General features: G+C 39.4%; 1 protein-coding gene across 4 annotated transcripts in view; it reads left to right on the top strand.

Annotated features, from left to right (window-relative positions):
* LOC109914261 (zinc finger and BTB domain-containing protein 7C) overlaps nt 1-14,204 on the top strand; it is a 188,672-nt gene that overhangs the window by 150,135 nt on the left and 24,333 nt on the right. For 2 of the 4 annotated variants that reach the window (XM_048604251.1, XM_048604239.1), the window contains exon 4: nt 12,064-12,159. Coding sequence is in view for 1 of the 4 variants with exons in the window: in XM_048604232.1 (XP_048460189.1) it covers nt 3,672-3,684; nt 12,061-12,159 (112 nt within the window). In the remaining 3 variants the exon portion in view is untranslated. Of the gene's footprint in view, nt 1-3,657; nt 3,685-12,060; nt 12,160-14,204 lie in introns of those variants that run through there. The other 2 variants (XM_048604232.1, XM_048604246.1) reach the window with 2 other exon arrangements.

Below are 14,204 nucleotides of genomic sequence, written 5' to 3'. Positions count from 1 at the left end.
AGTTTTATTTAACTAACTCACTGAAGAGCTAACAGAAAGGGTCAAGGAGAGTAATGCTGTCGATGTGGTATACATTACTTTCCTGAAGGTATTTGATATAGTGGAACACAACAAACCTGTAAGAATTGTTATAGCTTATGGAATAAAAGGGACAGTAGCAATGTGGATACAAAATACGCTGAGTAATAAGAAAGAGAGTAGTGGTCAATGGATATTTTTTGGGGCTGAGGAAGGTTTGGAGTGGAGTACCTCAGGGACTCTTGCTTTTTATTTTATATATATATATAATACATATAAATATTAATGATCTATCAATGACTACCAAAGCAAATCATTTTGCCCAGCTCAAGGAAGGCACTTGAACAAGAGGAGGATAAACAAAGATTTTCAAAGACATTCTGAAGGCTTCCCTCAAGAAATGCAACACAGATGTCTATACACAGAAGATCCTTATTCAGACGAAATCAATTAGGAGGAAGCTCATGTATGAAGGGATACTGATCTTTGAGAACAACTATCAGTAAGAGGACGTATAGTAAAGGAACCCAAGAAAGGAATGTGTGCGATTTCAAAGCCAAGGACCAATTCCACCTTCTGGACGCATCTGCCAGATGTGTGGTTAGAGATGTAGCTCCAGGGTTGAGCTCATCGGCCACAGGGAGAACCTATGACCAGTGAGACAGAATTTCCTAGATGACCTACGTGACACTACATACTCAGTAGTGGTGCTGCTGACAATTAATGTTCTAGATCTTGGTGTGCAGGGATATTAAGGGAAATGGGCCAAAGGCAGGCATATGGATTTAGGCCACAAATCAGCCATGATCTAACTGAATGGCAAAACAGGCTCAAAGGACTGCATGGCCTATTCCTGTTGCTGTGTTCTTACTACTATTTTGCCAGTGTAGATTTGACCAGATTCAAATCTTTGTTTGCTCTGTACGTGGTGGCTGAGAAAAGCATCCCTCCAGCCTCTTATCATTGGCCAACTCTGATCTTGCCAGACAGTATTTCCCTGAATGTCTCCAGATCGGCATTTTATTTTCAGTTCCTGACAGTGATCACCTAGGAACTAGAGCTAGAGGGGTTAGGTATCTGCAGTCTGCACACTGCACACACTGATTTTGTTAATGCTGCAGGCATGGGGGAGGTGATTGTATAGTGGTAATGTCACTGGACTAGTAATCCAGAACTCCAGGTTATTGATCTGGGGACATGGGGTCAAATCCTCACATGGCAGTTGGTGAAATTTGAATTCAATAAAACAAAACAATCTGGAATATAAAGGTAGTAAACTCTGTTGATTGTTGTAAAAAAAAACTTATCTGGTTGAAATATGTCCACTCATATCTACATATGACTTCAGACCGACAGAATCTTAACTGGCCTCTGGGCAATTAGGGAAGGGCAGTAAATGCTGGCCTGGCCAGTGATGTCTGCATCTTGTGAACAAATAGAGATTAGAAGGTCCTTTCCTGGCTGTTTTCAGTTCTTACGAAGGGTCACTGGGCTCGAACTGTTAACTCTGTTTTTCTCTCTCTACAGATGCTGCCAGACCTGCTGAGTGTCTCCAGCACTTTGTTTCTTAGAGTTGCAACCTGGCCTTTTAACTTAACCATTTTAACCCTGGTATCATCCTGCATATCTGTGCTGCATCCATTCTGAGGCCAATATAATTTTTCTGAGAACTGTACTCTAGGTGCGGTCTTACCAGAATTTTATTCAGATGTCCCCGATTTATAAACGTCCAACTTACCAGCAAGTTACTCAAGTACAGAACCCATTCGTAACCTGGGGACTTCCTGTATAATTGTAACCGTCCCCTTGAAGTAAAAACTAAGTTTAAAGCTTATCCTCCAGCAATTTCTGTTTTTGGTTCAGATCGCCAGCACCTGGATTTTTGTGTTTTATTATAATAACTAATATTCCTTTTTAATGATTCTTTTGTACTTATTTACAAATTTTTAGTGATTTTTGGAGATAAACTCTTAAATTTCTCTGCTGTTGCAATTTATCATCATTTTCATTATGCAGACCAGTGAGATAAATAGCCGGCATATTGAAATATATTGGCGGAACATTGCAAAATCAAATCAGATCTAAGGTCTTGAGTTTACTCCTACTGTCCACATTTACAAAACCTATACATGCATTAGAAAAAGGAAGCAGATAAGCAACAAGAATGGTTGCAAATGTGAAGGGAATGATTACAGGGGCAAAACTGGAGAAGCTTAAGCGTACAGAATTGTGAATTGCAATTATAAACTATCAATGGGTAATTGAGAGTAGCATTGATTGCAACATGGGAGAAAATGAGACTCCATTGATGCACCGCACATAAAGCATACAGTTGAAGAGAAGGAATTTGCTTTCCTTAAGAAATATGTTTTAAATGTCTTAAAAATCTAAATTTATGAAGAGAGTATAAAATCTGTCAAGATTGCTGGCCTTAATCACTAGGACCTCCTGGAAAATATTCAAGTGAGTGACATTGGGTGTAGTTAGAATCTAGTTGAGTGAAGATGTGACGTTTGAATGATCTATTGTCATTTGTTATCTAACTTTACACAAATTTGTATGTCAAGCCAATTGTGAGAGAATGGTTCATGGTCATGGAAGCACACCTGCATGAGTCAGTACTTTGAGAAGGGATGGAAATCTGAAGCAGAAGCACATAACCTATAAAATGATTCCCACTGACTGAAGTTTGTCAGGTATTGAGCTGTATTACTTTGTGCTTTATTATGTCAGGGTGTTGCTGAACTTGGAACTTTTTATGCCTGGGGAAAGAAAAGACACAAAATGCAAAGAACAATATGTGGTCTCATCTACCCAACTTTAAATAAAACTAAATGTTGCCACCCTTCTGCCTGAAGATAAATGTCAGGAATTGAAGTAGGTTGGGTGAATAAATAGCAATTTCGAAAAGCTACTTTAGGGTTTCTACTCTCAATGATTTAGAGACAAAGAATAATATGTATTCTTACTTTGAACTGCTTTGTTTCTGGGTAGTATCAGACTTATGTTTTGTAAGGTTCTAAATCAATCTTGAGAAAGATTTGTATCAAAATTAAAAATAAATTGATCAGCAGATAAGACAGGATATCTGTGTGTAGGATATATGAAACATTAGCATCCAGAATACTGTGGCTGAGGATTTGGGCTCCTTATTTTGAGCACCATGAATAGCCTAAGATGTCCAAAGTAGTGTTTAGAATGTACGTGAACACATTCAGTTGAATACTCCCAAGAGGTGTGCATAGCAAGATCATAGTGTCAATCAGCCTACATGAGTAGTTTGAGATGTCCTGCCATTTCCATAGACAGATACATGAATGGGCAGGGAGCAGAGGGATACAGGTCCTTGGAAAATAGGCGACAGGTTTTATATAGAGGATCTGGATTGGCGCAGGCTTGGAGGGCCGAAGGACCTGTTTCTGTGCTGTAATTCTCTTTGTTCTTGTTCTATTTTGGAGCTCAAAACTTCAGTGAATGCCATCTCTTAGCTTCAATACCTGAACATACATTTAACAGGAAGAACCTCCATGAACATTAATTAAGAGATCATCAACAATTTACAGGTTAATGGTGGAATTCTTCTACTATTGCTACAATTCAACAAGTGATTCGTAGAATGAGTACAACACAGAAGGAGGCCATTTAGCATTGTTATGTCATTTCATGGTAAGTTTATTGGTGGAGATTTTTAAGTTTATCATTGACAGAGAGCAACTGCAACAAAATGTAAACCAGTGAGTTTAGTGAGGAGGGGAATTCACTGAGAAAGAGAGGAAAGTGCTCCTTTTTTTTCTAATTTTGTCAGCCTCCGGGAGAGCAGAAGTTGAAAAGCTGGACAAGAGGGTTTAGAGAGCCAGCAGCTGTTCAGTTCTGTGACATCCCCCATACCTTAAGCTACGTTGGGATAAAATTAAAAGGGGATGTCACAAAGAAATAGTGAGTGATTGGTTGGTGAATATTTTGCACATTTATCTTCTAAACCCCATTAATTTTATTGGTAATTGTAATGTTTTGTTTGTATTAGTAGAGATTAAGAGCTGAAATAAATCCTTTTGAGAGTGTAAACTAAAACAAAGAACAACAGATGCTGGAAATCTGAAACATAAACATAAATTGCTAGAGAAACTCAGCAGGTATCTGTGGGGAGAAAACAGAGTTAACCTTTCAAGTCCAGTGATTCTGCTCTAGAACTGATAGTAATTAGGAAAATGTGCTATTCTTTCACCAGCAATGCCATTATACCGATGTTGTTTTAATTCCTTTTTTTAATAGAATTCAAATTTTAACTATTTGCCTTGGTGGGGGTTTGAGCTATGTCCCAATTCCATTAGCCTGGGACTATTGATTACTAGTTCAGTGACATTATCACTACACTACCACCTGCCCTGTTGAAACTGCCTTAACCACACTCTTAGTAGTACATTCCAGATCCTAATCACTTGCTGCTTGAAAAATGTTTCCTTGTGTTTCCATTGGATTGTGCCTTGTCCTTTTCCAGACCCAACCTAAACCTCTGATAGAATGATAACTGTCCCCTAACATTCACATATTAACACTTGATCCACCTTATTTCTAGGAAGAAGATCTAGCAGTGCTTTCTTTCTCATTGGACTAAAAATATGTTGCTGTAGTATGTTTTCCTGAACACGTTCTAAGAACTCTTGCCTTTTTATCCTTTGTACTTCCACTATCCCAGGCTCTATTAATTAATTAATCAGGATACAGTTAGCTTAAGAGACAGTAGGAACTGCAGATGCTGGAGAATCTGAGATAACAAGTTGTAGAGCTGGATGAACACAGCAGACCAAGCAGCATCAGAGGAGCAGGAAGGCTGATGTTTCGGGCCTAGACCCTTCTTCAGAAATGCGGGAGGGGAAGGGGATTCTGAAATAAATAGGGAGAGAGGGGGAGGCGGATAGAAGATGGATAGAGGAGAAGATAGGTGGAGAGGAGACAGACAGGTCAAAGAGGCGGGGATGGAGCCAGTAAAGGTGAGTGTAGATGGTGAGTTAGGGAGGAGATAGGTCAGTCCAGGGAGGACGGACAGGTCAAGGGGGCGGGATGAGGTTAGTAGGTAGGAGATGGGGGTGGGGCTTGAGGTGGGAGGAGGGGACAGGTAGGAGGAAGGACAGGTTAGGGAGGGCAGTCAGGTTTGTGGATTTTGGGAAGGAGATAGAAGTGGGCGGTGTGGGGTTGGGGAACGATGAGGTTGGAGGCTGTGGGTGGGAGGTCACCTGAGGTGATGAGGTTGTGGATGGTTTGGGAGATAATGGTTTGGTGGTCGGGGGTGGGGTCATGATCAAGGGGGCGGTAGGAGGAGGTGTCGGAGAGTTGGCGCCTGGCCTCGGCGATGTCAGTGCACCATACTACAACTACGCCTCCCTTGTCCGTGGGTTTTATGGTGAGGTTGGGATTGGAGCGGAGGCTGCATGTTCTGTGGGGGAGAGGTTGGAGTGGGTGAGAGCGGTGGAGAGGTTGAGGCGATTGACGGCAGTCAGGTTTGTGGATTTTGGGAGACATCTCAGATGTCCTCGTTTTTCAAGGACCGCAACTTCCCCCCCTCAGTGGTCGAGTTCTTTTAAGGAGGAACATGTAAAGGGAAGCCTGTTGATGTACTATTTCTGGATTTCAACACAGTATTTGTCAAGATGCAAAAACGTTCTTGCACAAAATAAGATTTATTTAGTTGGATGCAATGCAGAGTGATCCCAACAATGCAGATTTAATTCCTGTACTGGCTGAGGTTACTAGGAAGGTCTAGCCTTCTCAATCTTGTCCTCACCTTTGGTGTCCTTCAGGTTAAACCATCACTGGTCATCTCTCTCTCTAATGAGAGAACAGCCATATGGTCCTCTGGGACTGTGGCAACTATTCTTTTATAAGATCCTGAATAGTAGTGACAAGTTGGACATGGAAAGAATATTTCCTCTTTTGGGTGTGTCCAGAACGAGGGGACAGTGTTTTATAATGAGGGATTTTTAGAACCTGGATAAGGGGATCATTTTAGTGGATTGCGTGGCTTTGGAACTGTCTGCCTCAGAAAACAGTGGAAATAGTGTCATTGTATACCATCAGGAGTAGCTGGGCATATGGAATTTGGAATGCAAACAGATAAGCCATGATCTTACAAAATGGTGGAGCAACTTGCAGGATCGAAGGGCATGTTATTTCTCTTGATCAGCACGGTAGAGACAGATGATCTAAGTTCAAGAAAGAAGGATGGAGAAGTAGTTTGGGTAGTAAAGATGAGAAATGATAAAAGCATGAAAGCATTTGAGGCAGTGATATGTAGGCTTCCTAAAACTTATCACAGAGAAGAATAGAGCATTAAGGAAGAAATAATGGGAGCTTGTTAGAAAGGTACATGGAATAATAATCACGGAAGATTTTAATGTACATAAAGTCTGGAAAAAATCAAATGGATAAAAATGGCATAGAGAAGGAGTTCATAGAATATTTTGGGGATAATTTCTTAGTCAGCATGTTCTGGAGTGGACCAGAGAACAAGGTATATTAGATCTGGTATTGCTCAATCAGATTAACTAATGACCTCATAGTGAAGGTGCACCATTGGAAGCCAGCTAGAAATTATAAAAACAGTGTGATAAAGGTTCACAATATATTATTATTATTTGAGAGCTTGGATTCAAATGATAAGAATGATGTATAGCTTCAAATTTGATGTGTGTGTGAGATAAAAAGTTGGAAAGCATACAACCTGCAACCTCTTCTGTCAGTCAGAAGATGCAGAAGCTTGACCACACGCACCAACAGGTTCAAGAATACCTTGTTCCCTGCCAGTTATTAGACTCCAAATAATGTTGATCTTGTTAATGTTGGTCTTGCTTCACGTACCTCCTGCGTGTGTAACTTGTATGCCTCACTCTGTCTAAGCACCTTAAGATCTATATGTCATTGCTTGCTATGATCTGCCTGTACTGCTTGCAAACAAAGCTTTTCATTGTACTTAGGTACATGTGACTATTAGACATTTAAATGAGGTCTTTAGAACACTGCCAGTGAATAGTTCAGTGCATGAAAACAAAAGGTAGAACAGAAAGAAAATGCTATTGCTGAGCAACAAGATGCCAGTAACAGAAAGTCAGAACCATCGAGAAGAAGTCAGATAGTATCTGGGGTTTCAGTCAGAGGGAAAAGATCTGTAACATCAGATGTGTTGTTAGCTGAGCAGTCTTCAAAACGTTCAGGACAGAACTGAGAAGAAGTCCTAAGTTTCCTATAAGAAAACCCCCAGAAACAGAACAATGTTGAAGACTTGAGTTTACTGAACACATGTTAAGGAGCAAGTGAGCTGAGGTAGCAGAGGGATTTTTTTGTTCTGCATCAAGGTACATTGGTACCTAAGATGGCGCCTTGTGTGATCACATTATACACATTTCATTGTATTCCTGTACTTCTGTACTTGATTACACATGATAATAAAATCCGAATCTCAGTCATTTGGGAGTTATTGTCCGTAAATCACAAAGTTGCCAATTACATTGAGTAATAACAGAGGGTATATGGAATGTTGGCTTTTATTTCAAATGTATGGTTGAATTGTCTTAGGAGGAGAGGTTGAGTAGATTCGGCTTTACTCATTAGAATTTTGAAGAATGAGAGGCAACCTTAATGAAACACACAAGATTCTTAAGGGACTTGACAGGGTAGAAACGAAAAGGTTGTTTCACCTTGTGGAAGAGTCTAGTACAAGATCATTCATAATCTCAGAATAATGGATTGGACGTTTAAGACAGAAATGAGGAGAAATTTCTTCTCTGACAGTAGTGAATCTGTGGAATCCTTTGCTGTAAAGGACAGTCAAGACTAGATCATTAAGTATATTAAAGGGTGGGATAGATAGATTTTTAATTAATAAGGGAATCAAGGAATATAGGGAAAAGGCAGGAAAGTGGAGTTGAAGATTGTCAGATCAGCCATGATCTCATTGAATGGCAGAGCAGACTCATTAGGCTGAATGGCCTGCTTCTGTTCCTATGACATACGATCTTAACATCACTTAATAAATGAGTAGCAAGAATGAAAATGTAGCCCTTAAAATGTCTTGAGGAACCCTAAAGGTTAGTATTTGTTTTAAAATATCAACAAAGAGTTACTAAAAAAGTCATAGAAAGTGCAAAGGTAAATTATGAAAGAAAACTAGAGCAAAATATAAAAAATGAATAGCCATAGCTACTATAAGTATATAAAAGGGAAGAGAGTAGAACATAGAACAGTACAGCACAGGAAAAGGCCCTTCAGCCCACCATGTCTGTGCTGACCATGATGCTGTTCTAACCTTTCCCATCTGACTGCGCAAGGGCTGTATTCTTCTTTTCCATGCTTTCTCATGAGCCTGTCCAAATATCTCTTAAACTTTGCTAATATTTCCGCGTCTACCACTTGCCGTAGCAGCACATTCCAGGCGCCTATCACCCCCTGGGTAAAACACTTGCCTCACACATCTACCTTAAACTTTTCCTTCTCACCTTAAACCTATGCACTCTAACATTTGATATTTCCACCCTGGGGAAAAGACTCTGACTATCCACCCTATCCATGCCTCTAATAATTTCATGTATTTTTTGCAGATTGTACCTTCCCCCCTCAGCCTTTAATGCTGTAGTGAAAACAATCCATGTTTGCCAACCTCTCCGCACAGCAAATGCACTCCATTACAGGCAATATCTTGGTGAAGTTCTTTTGCACCCTTTCCAAAGCCTATAATAATCTGTTATATGTAAAGGATTCTATACTCCTCTTCCAGTAGTAATCCTAAATGTATGCCCCTTCTACATTAATCACTGCAAATAATTTTCATTTACTCCCTCAAACCTTAACCTATAATCTTTCAGGCCTACTCTTCTTAAATTCAAAGTTAATTAATTCAAATTACTGTTTTATTTTGGTCAACTTTGTTTTTGAATTATCAGTAGACTTTATTAGATTTTTCTTCTATGTATAGCTGCTTGACCGCAAATTGATCTTAGCAAATCCATGTTGCCCTTTTATCTTGGCTCCAATGTTCTTCTAGAATCTGGTGCAGTCCATTGCTGCATTCTTACAAAAGATTACTATACCTCTCTATACTTATTAATTAAATGACAAGAAGTTGTAATCCATATTTCCATGATAACAACCCAGTGCTTAGCCTGCTAAAAACAGGTGCACTTAGAGGTCAATACAGCAGATCCTCACTCAGAGGAAGTTGTACATTTGGAAGTGTCATCTTGCAAATGAGATGTTAAACTGAGATCTTGTCTGACCTGGGTTATCAACTCTGCTTGCATGTATTCCTGGAAGTTTCATCACATGACCTCCTGCCTCCACCTTCTCTGACAGCATATGCATAAGTAAGAAAGAATGTTCGAAGAAGAAAAAAAACATTTCTTTTTAAAATCTAGACCCGAAATGTCAGCTTTCCTGCTCCTCTAATGCTGCTTGGCCTGCTGTGTTCATCCAGCTCTACACCTTGTTATCTCTTTTTAAAATCCCTTTGATTTGCCTTCTCAGTTTCTCAGAATTGGGTCAGATTATTTTGTTTAACTTCTGGAGGTTCCAAGGCAATACTGGAGGGTTAGTATCCTTAAATCTACCCTCGCACATGGACATTAGAATCCCATGCTCCAGTGTGAAGAAGAACCAATCAAAGATCATTGACCCAAATCATCCTGTTGTCTCTGCACAGATGATCTGTGTATTCACAGTGTTTTCTGTTATTATATCAGTTAAAGCTAGGGTTTGGCTCAAATATCTCCAAATTATGAGTCTAACTATATTTTGTGGTAATTACTTTGGAAGCCAAGTTGACCCATTTGAAGCTGAGTCATATAGAGCATTGCTGGTGATCATTTGGCGAAACTAATGATTACTAAATGCACTTATATAGTGAACTAGTGGCGCCAGGTTTCCTAAGTGTACACTTTGTGTAATGGCTACACGCCAATACTTCCTGCAATCAGTGGTCCAAAAGATCAGCTTAAAAACAAGTCTGTGCTGCAGTAGATCTTAGCGAGCCTTAGCAATGTTACATTCAGCTTGTAACTGACAGCATAGGACCGGCACTTGTAAAAACTAAAGTCACTACATGATGCACTTGAAATACAAAAAGATTTTAAATTAAAACTTGATGGTGAACTTAAGCCTCACTAGTTACCTTGCTGCAGTATCTTAGTGCTGTGCACTTTTTATGTCACAAGGTGGTTATTACACAGCTTAACACTTACGCTGCCTGAAATTCAATTCTAATGCCCATGTGCTACCAATATGTGGGGGTCAGAAAAGCACCTCCACCATGAGAAGTCACCCGAGGGCCTAATTATCTTCTCGTGACCAGTACACATTGAAACCTATGAATTGGTCAGGGGACCATAGTCTCAATTGGATAATAGTGCATGATTTGGGGAGAGACAGAAAATGAAAAGAAGATGACATTTCACAATGTGATTTTCTCCTCATATCTAGCTTTATTGTTAATTGGAAGACTGGAGGCCTGTGACCAGCGGTGTGCCACAAGGATTGGTGCTGGGTCCACTGCTTTTTGCAATTTATATAAATGATTTGGATAGTATGCAGTATGCTTCCATGAAATGCAGCTCAATGACTCTATAACTGAAATGGATGGAAATTACTGTAAATCATGGCATGTATTTGATGTGGTGTGTAAGACAATCACTTTTCTGACACCAAAACTCAAACTACAAATGCTTGCAATAGTTTATGATGTCAATGTTTCAACCCTTGTGTAAATAAGCATTGTGTGATTGTCAGGGTAGATATTATAGTATAGAGAAAATAGATCAGCCAACCTGAGCTGTCAATTAAGCAAAGATTTTCCTTCCATCTGATCAGTTTTAGCACCTGGATGTCTGAGCTATCAGCCAAGATGCTCATTGAAGCTTGGGTGGAGGGACAAACGTTGGCATGGGGGTGTAAGGTGCCATGATGGTTGGTAGGAGGCTTTGCTTGATATGGAGGGAATGGGTTAGATCTTTAGAACTTTCCTTTCTAAAGGTTTCCTGATCCTAACCCTATTGCTCATAATACCACTGACGGGCCATGAACTGTGAGTCTTTCAAAAGTTGGTCCATCTCCACAAAAATTGCAGACCACTAGGATGTGCCTTACTCCTCAGTGGAGTTTGCCAGGTTGGACTGCAGGATGTATGCTCACAGCCTAAACTATATCACACTCTTAAATAGCACTGTGAAAATTGGAAAGCCATGATGGTGTTAAGCGGCCCAGAATCCGGTCCAGGCCGCTATTTTTGTCCCTCCGTGGAGTTTCCCTAATTCCATGAAGATCCAGGTCTTCATCACCAGAAATGCAATCTGTGCATGTGCACTTAAGTAGTGCAAATAAACCCCTGGTTCCACCATGACTTCAGAGCAACAGCATGTTGTTTATTTGCTTTAGGGAACAAAAATGTCTAATGTTGTAACAGGGACCAAGATCACTGAGACTACCAAAAAGCCCCAAAAATTGCCAATTTCTAGTGATTCATCATCAGACAGTGCAAAAAGACAAAATTTTATTCACACCAAAACTATGGAAGATATGCCCAGCAGCCAAATTGTGGAATGGAGTGGTTCCAAAACAGCTCTAGTGAAAAGTAAAGGACATCAGAGGATAAGATTCATGGTTTCTAGCCTGCATAACCAATGGAACAAAATGTAAAACCATGCCAAAAATAAATTTCCCTACAGGTGTTTGAGATCATTATTGAGATTAATATATGCCTGCGAAGAAATGTCACCTACATTGCAGTTAAAGCAGGGGTCTAACATGCATAGTTCTGCTTTTGGATGCACGCCTTTTGAAACTGAAAGTACCATATCTGATCGAAGTCAGGTCCCTATGATGATGCTATAATCCAAGTGACTCAGAATGAATTCTTTATTTGAATGTCAAAGACAATGACGTTAATGGCTTTAAAATGTTTTGATTGTAGTTAATGGTATCTTTGTACAATTAACAAATTCAATAAGTTGTGTTACATTAATTTAAAATTAATTACTGCTTTTTTTTTCTTCACATTTCAAGCAGGGTTCAACCACACTGGCAGTTCACAGTTTATATTCTTGATCTGTTTTTGGAAGGATTTTCAAAGGCTTCAAAGATTAACATATACCACGGTTCCAGGTATTCAATATTTATAATGATTATATTTTTAAGTGTATTTATTTATCCTAATAGAGCATTTACCTTAGCATGCAAAACAATTGTTCAGCTACTAGTACCACAAGTAAATGCAAAATGGCAATGAATGAGGCTTTCAGACCCCATTTCATTCTGAGGGTAATATAGTTGTTTTTAACTCCAGTTGCTTTATTTGAGAGATTACATCTGTTGTCATGGCCCTCTTGTGCTTGTTCCCACACATTCTGTTACCAGTAGCAATGAGCGTGGGGGTTGATGAGGCAGAAAGCTAGGTACAGTATAAGGTCATTTACTTATTGATCTTTTAGTGTGAAGGTGGAACGCACTGCATACTCAGGATTTTTTTTTGTTCTTGAAAACTTAATGAATAGCAAATTGAAGATTGTATATTGAGGGGGCGTGTGAAATGAATTTTGTAAGAAAAAGAAATCTGCACAATGATCAACTGGAAAAAATGTCACCAATTACAGTAGAACTGCCATGACAATGTTTTGCAAAAGGAAAAATACTGATAAAGAGACATGACGGGAATTAATCAACATGGAAGTGGAAAAGCCTACTGCACTCGCTGTTGAAAGACTGTGGCTACCAGTTAGTCTAACTGGAAAGCTTACCTACGTTTCTTTACAGGGGTGTTTGGGTTTTTTTTTGTGTGTTCCTTTAATAAATTGCCACAGCTTCAATTGTTTTGAGACTTGTGATACTTAAAGAAGTGGAAGCCATGGATGACATCATTTTAATTTGATGAAACTAAAATATCTGTACCGATGTTTGCTATGACAAGAAAGAAGGAAGATACTTGTATTTATATAACAATTTTCACTTCAAGACCATCCCTTATACTTCCCAGCTTATTAAATTCTTGTGGAGCTTGATCATTCTTCTAGGCGGGAAATGTGGGAGTAGATTTTTGCATAGCAAGGTTCTACATACAGCATCCTCTGTGGTTAACTAAGGAAGTTAAGGATAGTATCAAATTAAGAGATTTTGAACAAGAATTTTGTATTGGTCTTTATTGTAGAAATCACAAAAGCTTGTATAAAATATACTAAAATACCAAGAGGCAAAACGGGGATAGGAACTTAAGAAAATCGCAATCAAAAGAGAAAAAATATTAAGGAAACTAATAGAAGTAAAGGCTGACAAATTGCTAGAGCTGATGGACTGCTTCATAACGTCTTTAAAAGATTGCTTCAGAGATGGTGGATGCATTGATTTAAACTTCCAAAATTCTCTAGGTTCTGAAAAAGTCCTAACAGATTGGAAAACATACAAAGAACACCACTAATTAAGAAAGGAGGAAGACAGAAAGGAGTAAACTATAGGCCAGTTGGTCTAACATCTGTCTTTAAAACTGCTGGAACTCATTATTTATGAAGTAGTAGCTGGGTGTTTATAACAGTATTTTTCCTTTATTCTTTCATTGGCTATGAATTTTGTTGTCAAGGTCAGCATTTATTGCCTACCTATAATTTTTCTTGAAACTGAGTGGCTTACTAGCTATTCCAGAGGGCAGTTAAGAGTCAACCACATTGCAGCAGGTTTGGAGCCACATGTAGGCCAGACTGGGTAAGGATGTAAGTTTTCCTTCCCTAATGACATTAGTGAACATGATGGGTTTTTACAAAAATCAATTATAATTTCATGGTCACCATTTCTGAGACAAACTTTATTGAGGTTGGTTGGCTCACCGAGCTGGTTTGTTGTTCCACAGACGTTTCGTTACCGTGCTTGGTAACATCCTCAGTGCAGCCTCTGATGAAGCGTCAGTGTGTTTTCCCACCTGGTTTTTAAACTCTGGAGTCCGTTGCGATAGATTGCCTCACTTCTGAGTTTCCTTCCTGGTGGAATGTATATGGGGTCGAGTTCAATGTGTTTATTAATAGCCTGCTTCGTGGAGTGCCATGCTTCCAGGAATTCTCGTGCTTGTCTCTGCCTAGCCTGTCCCAGGATCTTGGTGTTGTCCCAGTCGAAGTCGTGGTTCTCCTTGTCCATGTGGATTGAGATGAGTGAGTATTGGTCGTGTC

Source organism: Rhincodon typus, chromosome 1 (genome assembly GCF_021869965.1).
Source record: "Rhincodon typus isolate 14 chromosome 1, sRhiTyp1.1, whole genome shotgun sequence".
NCBI classification, from domain to species: Eukaryota; Metazoa; Chordata; class Chondrichthyes; order Orectolobiformes; family Rhincodontidae; genus Rhincodon; species Rhincodon typus.
Note: the sequence above shows the minus strand (reverse complement) of the source record. Positions and strands in the feature narration are given on the sequence as shown.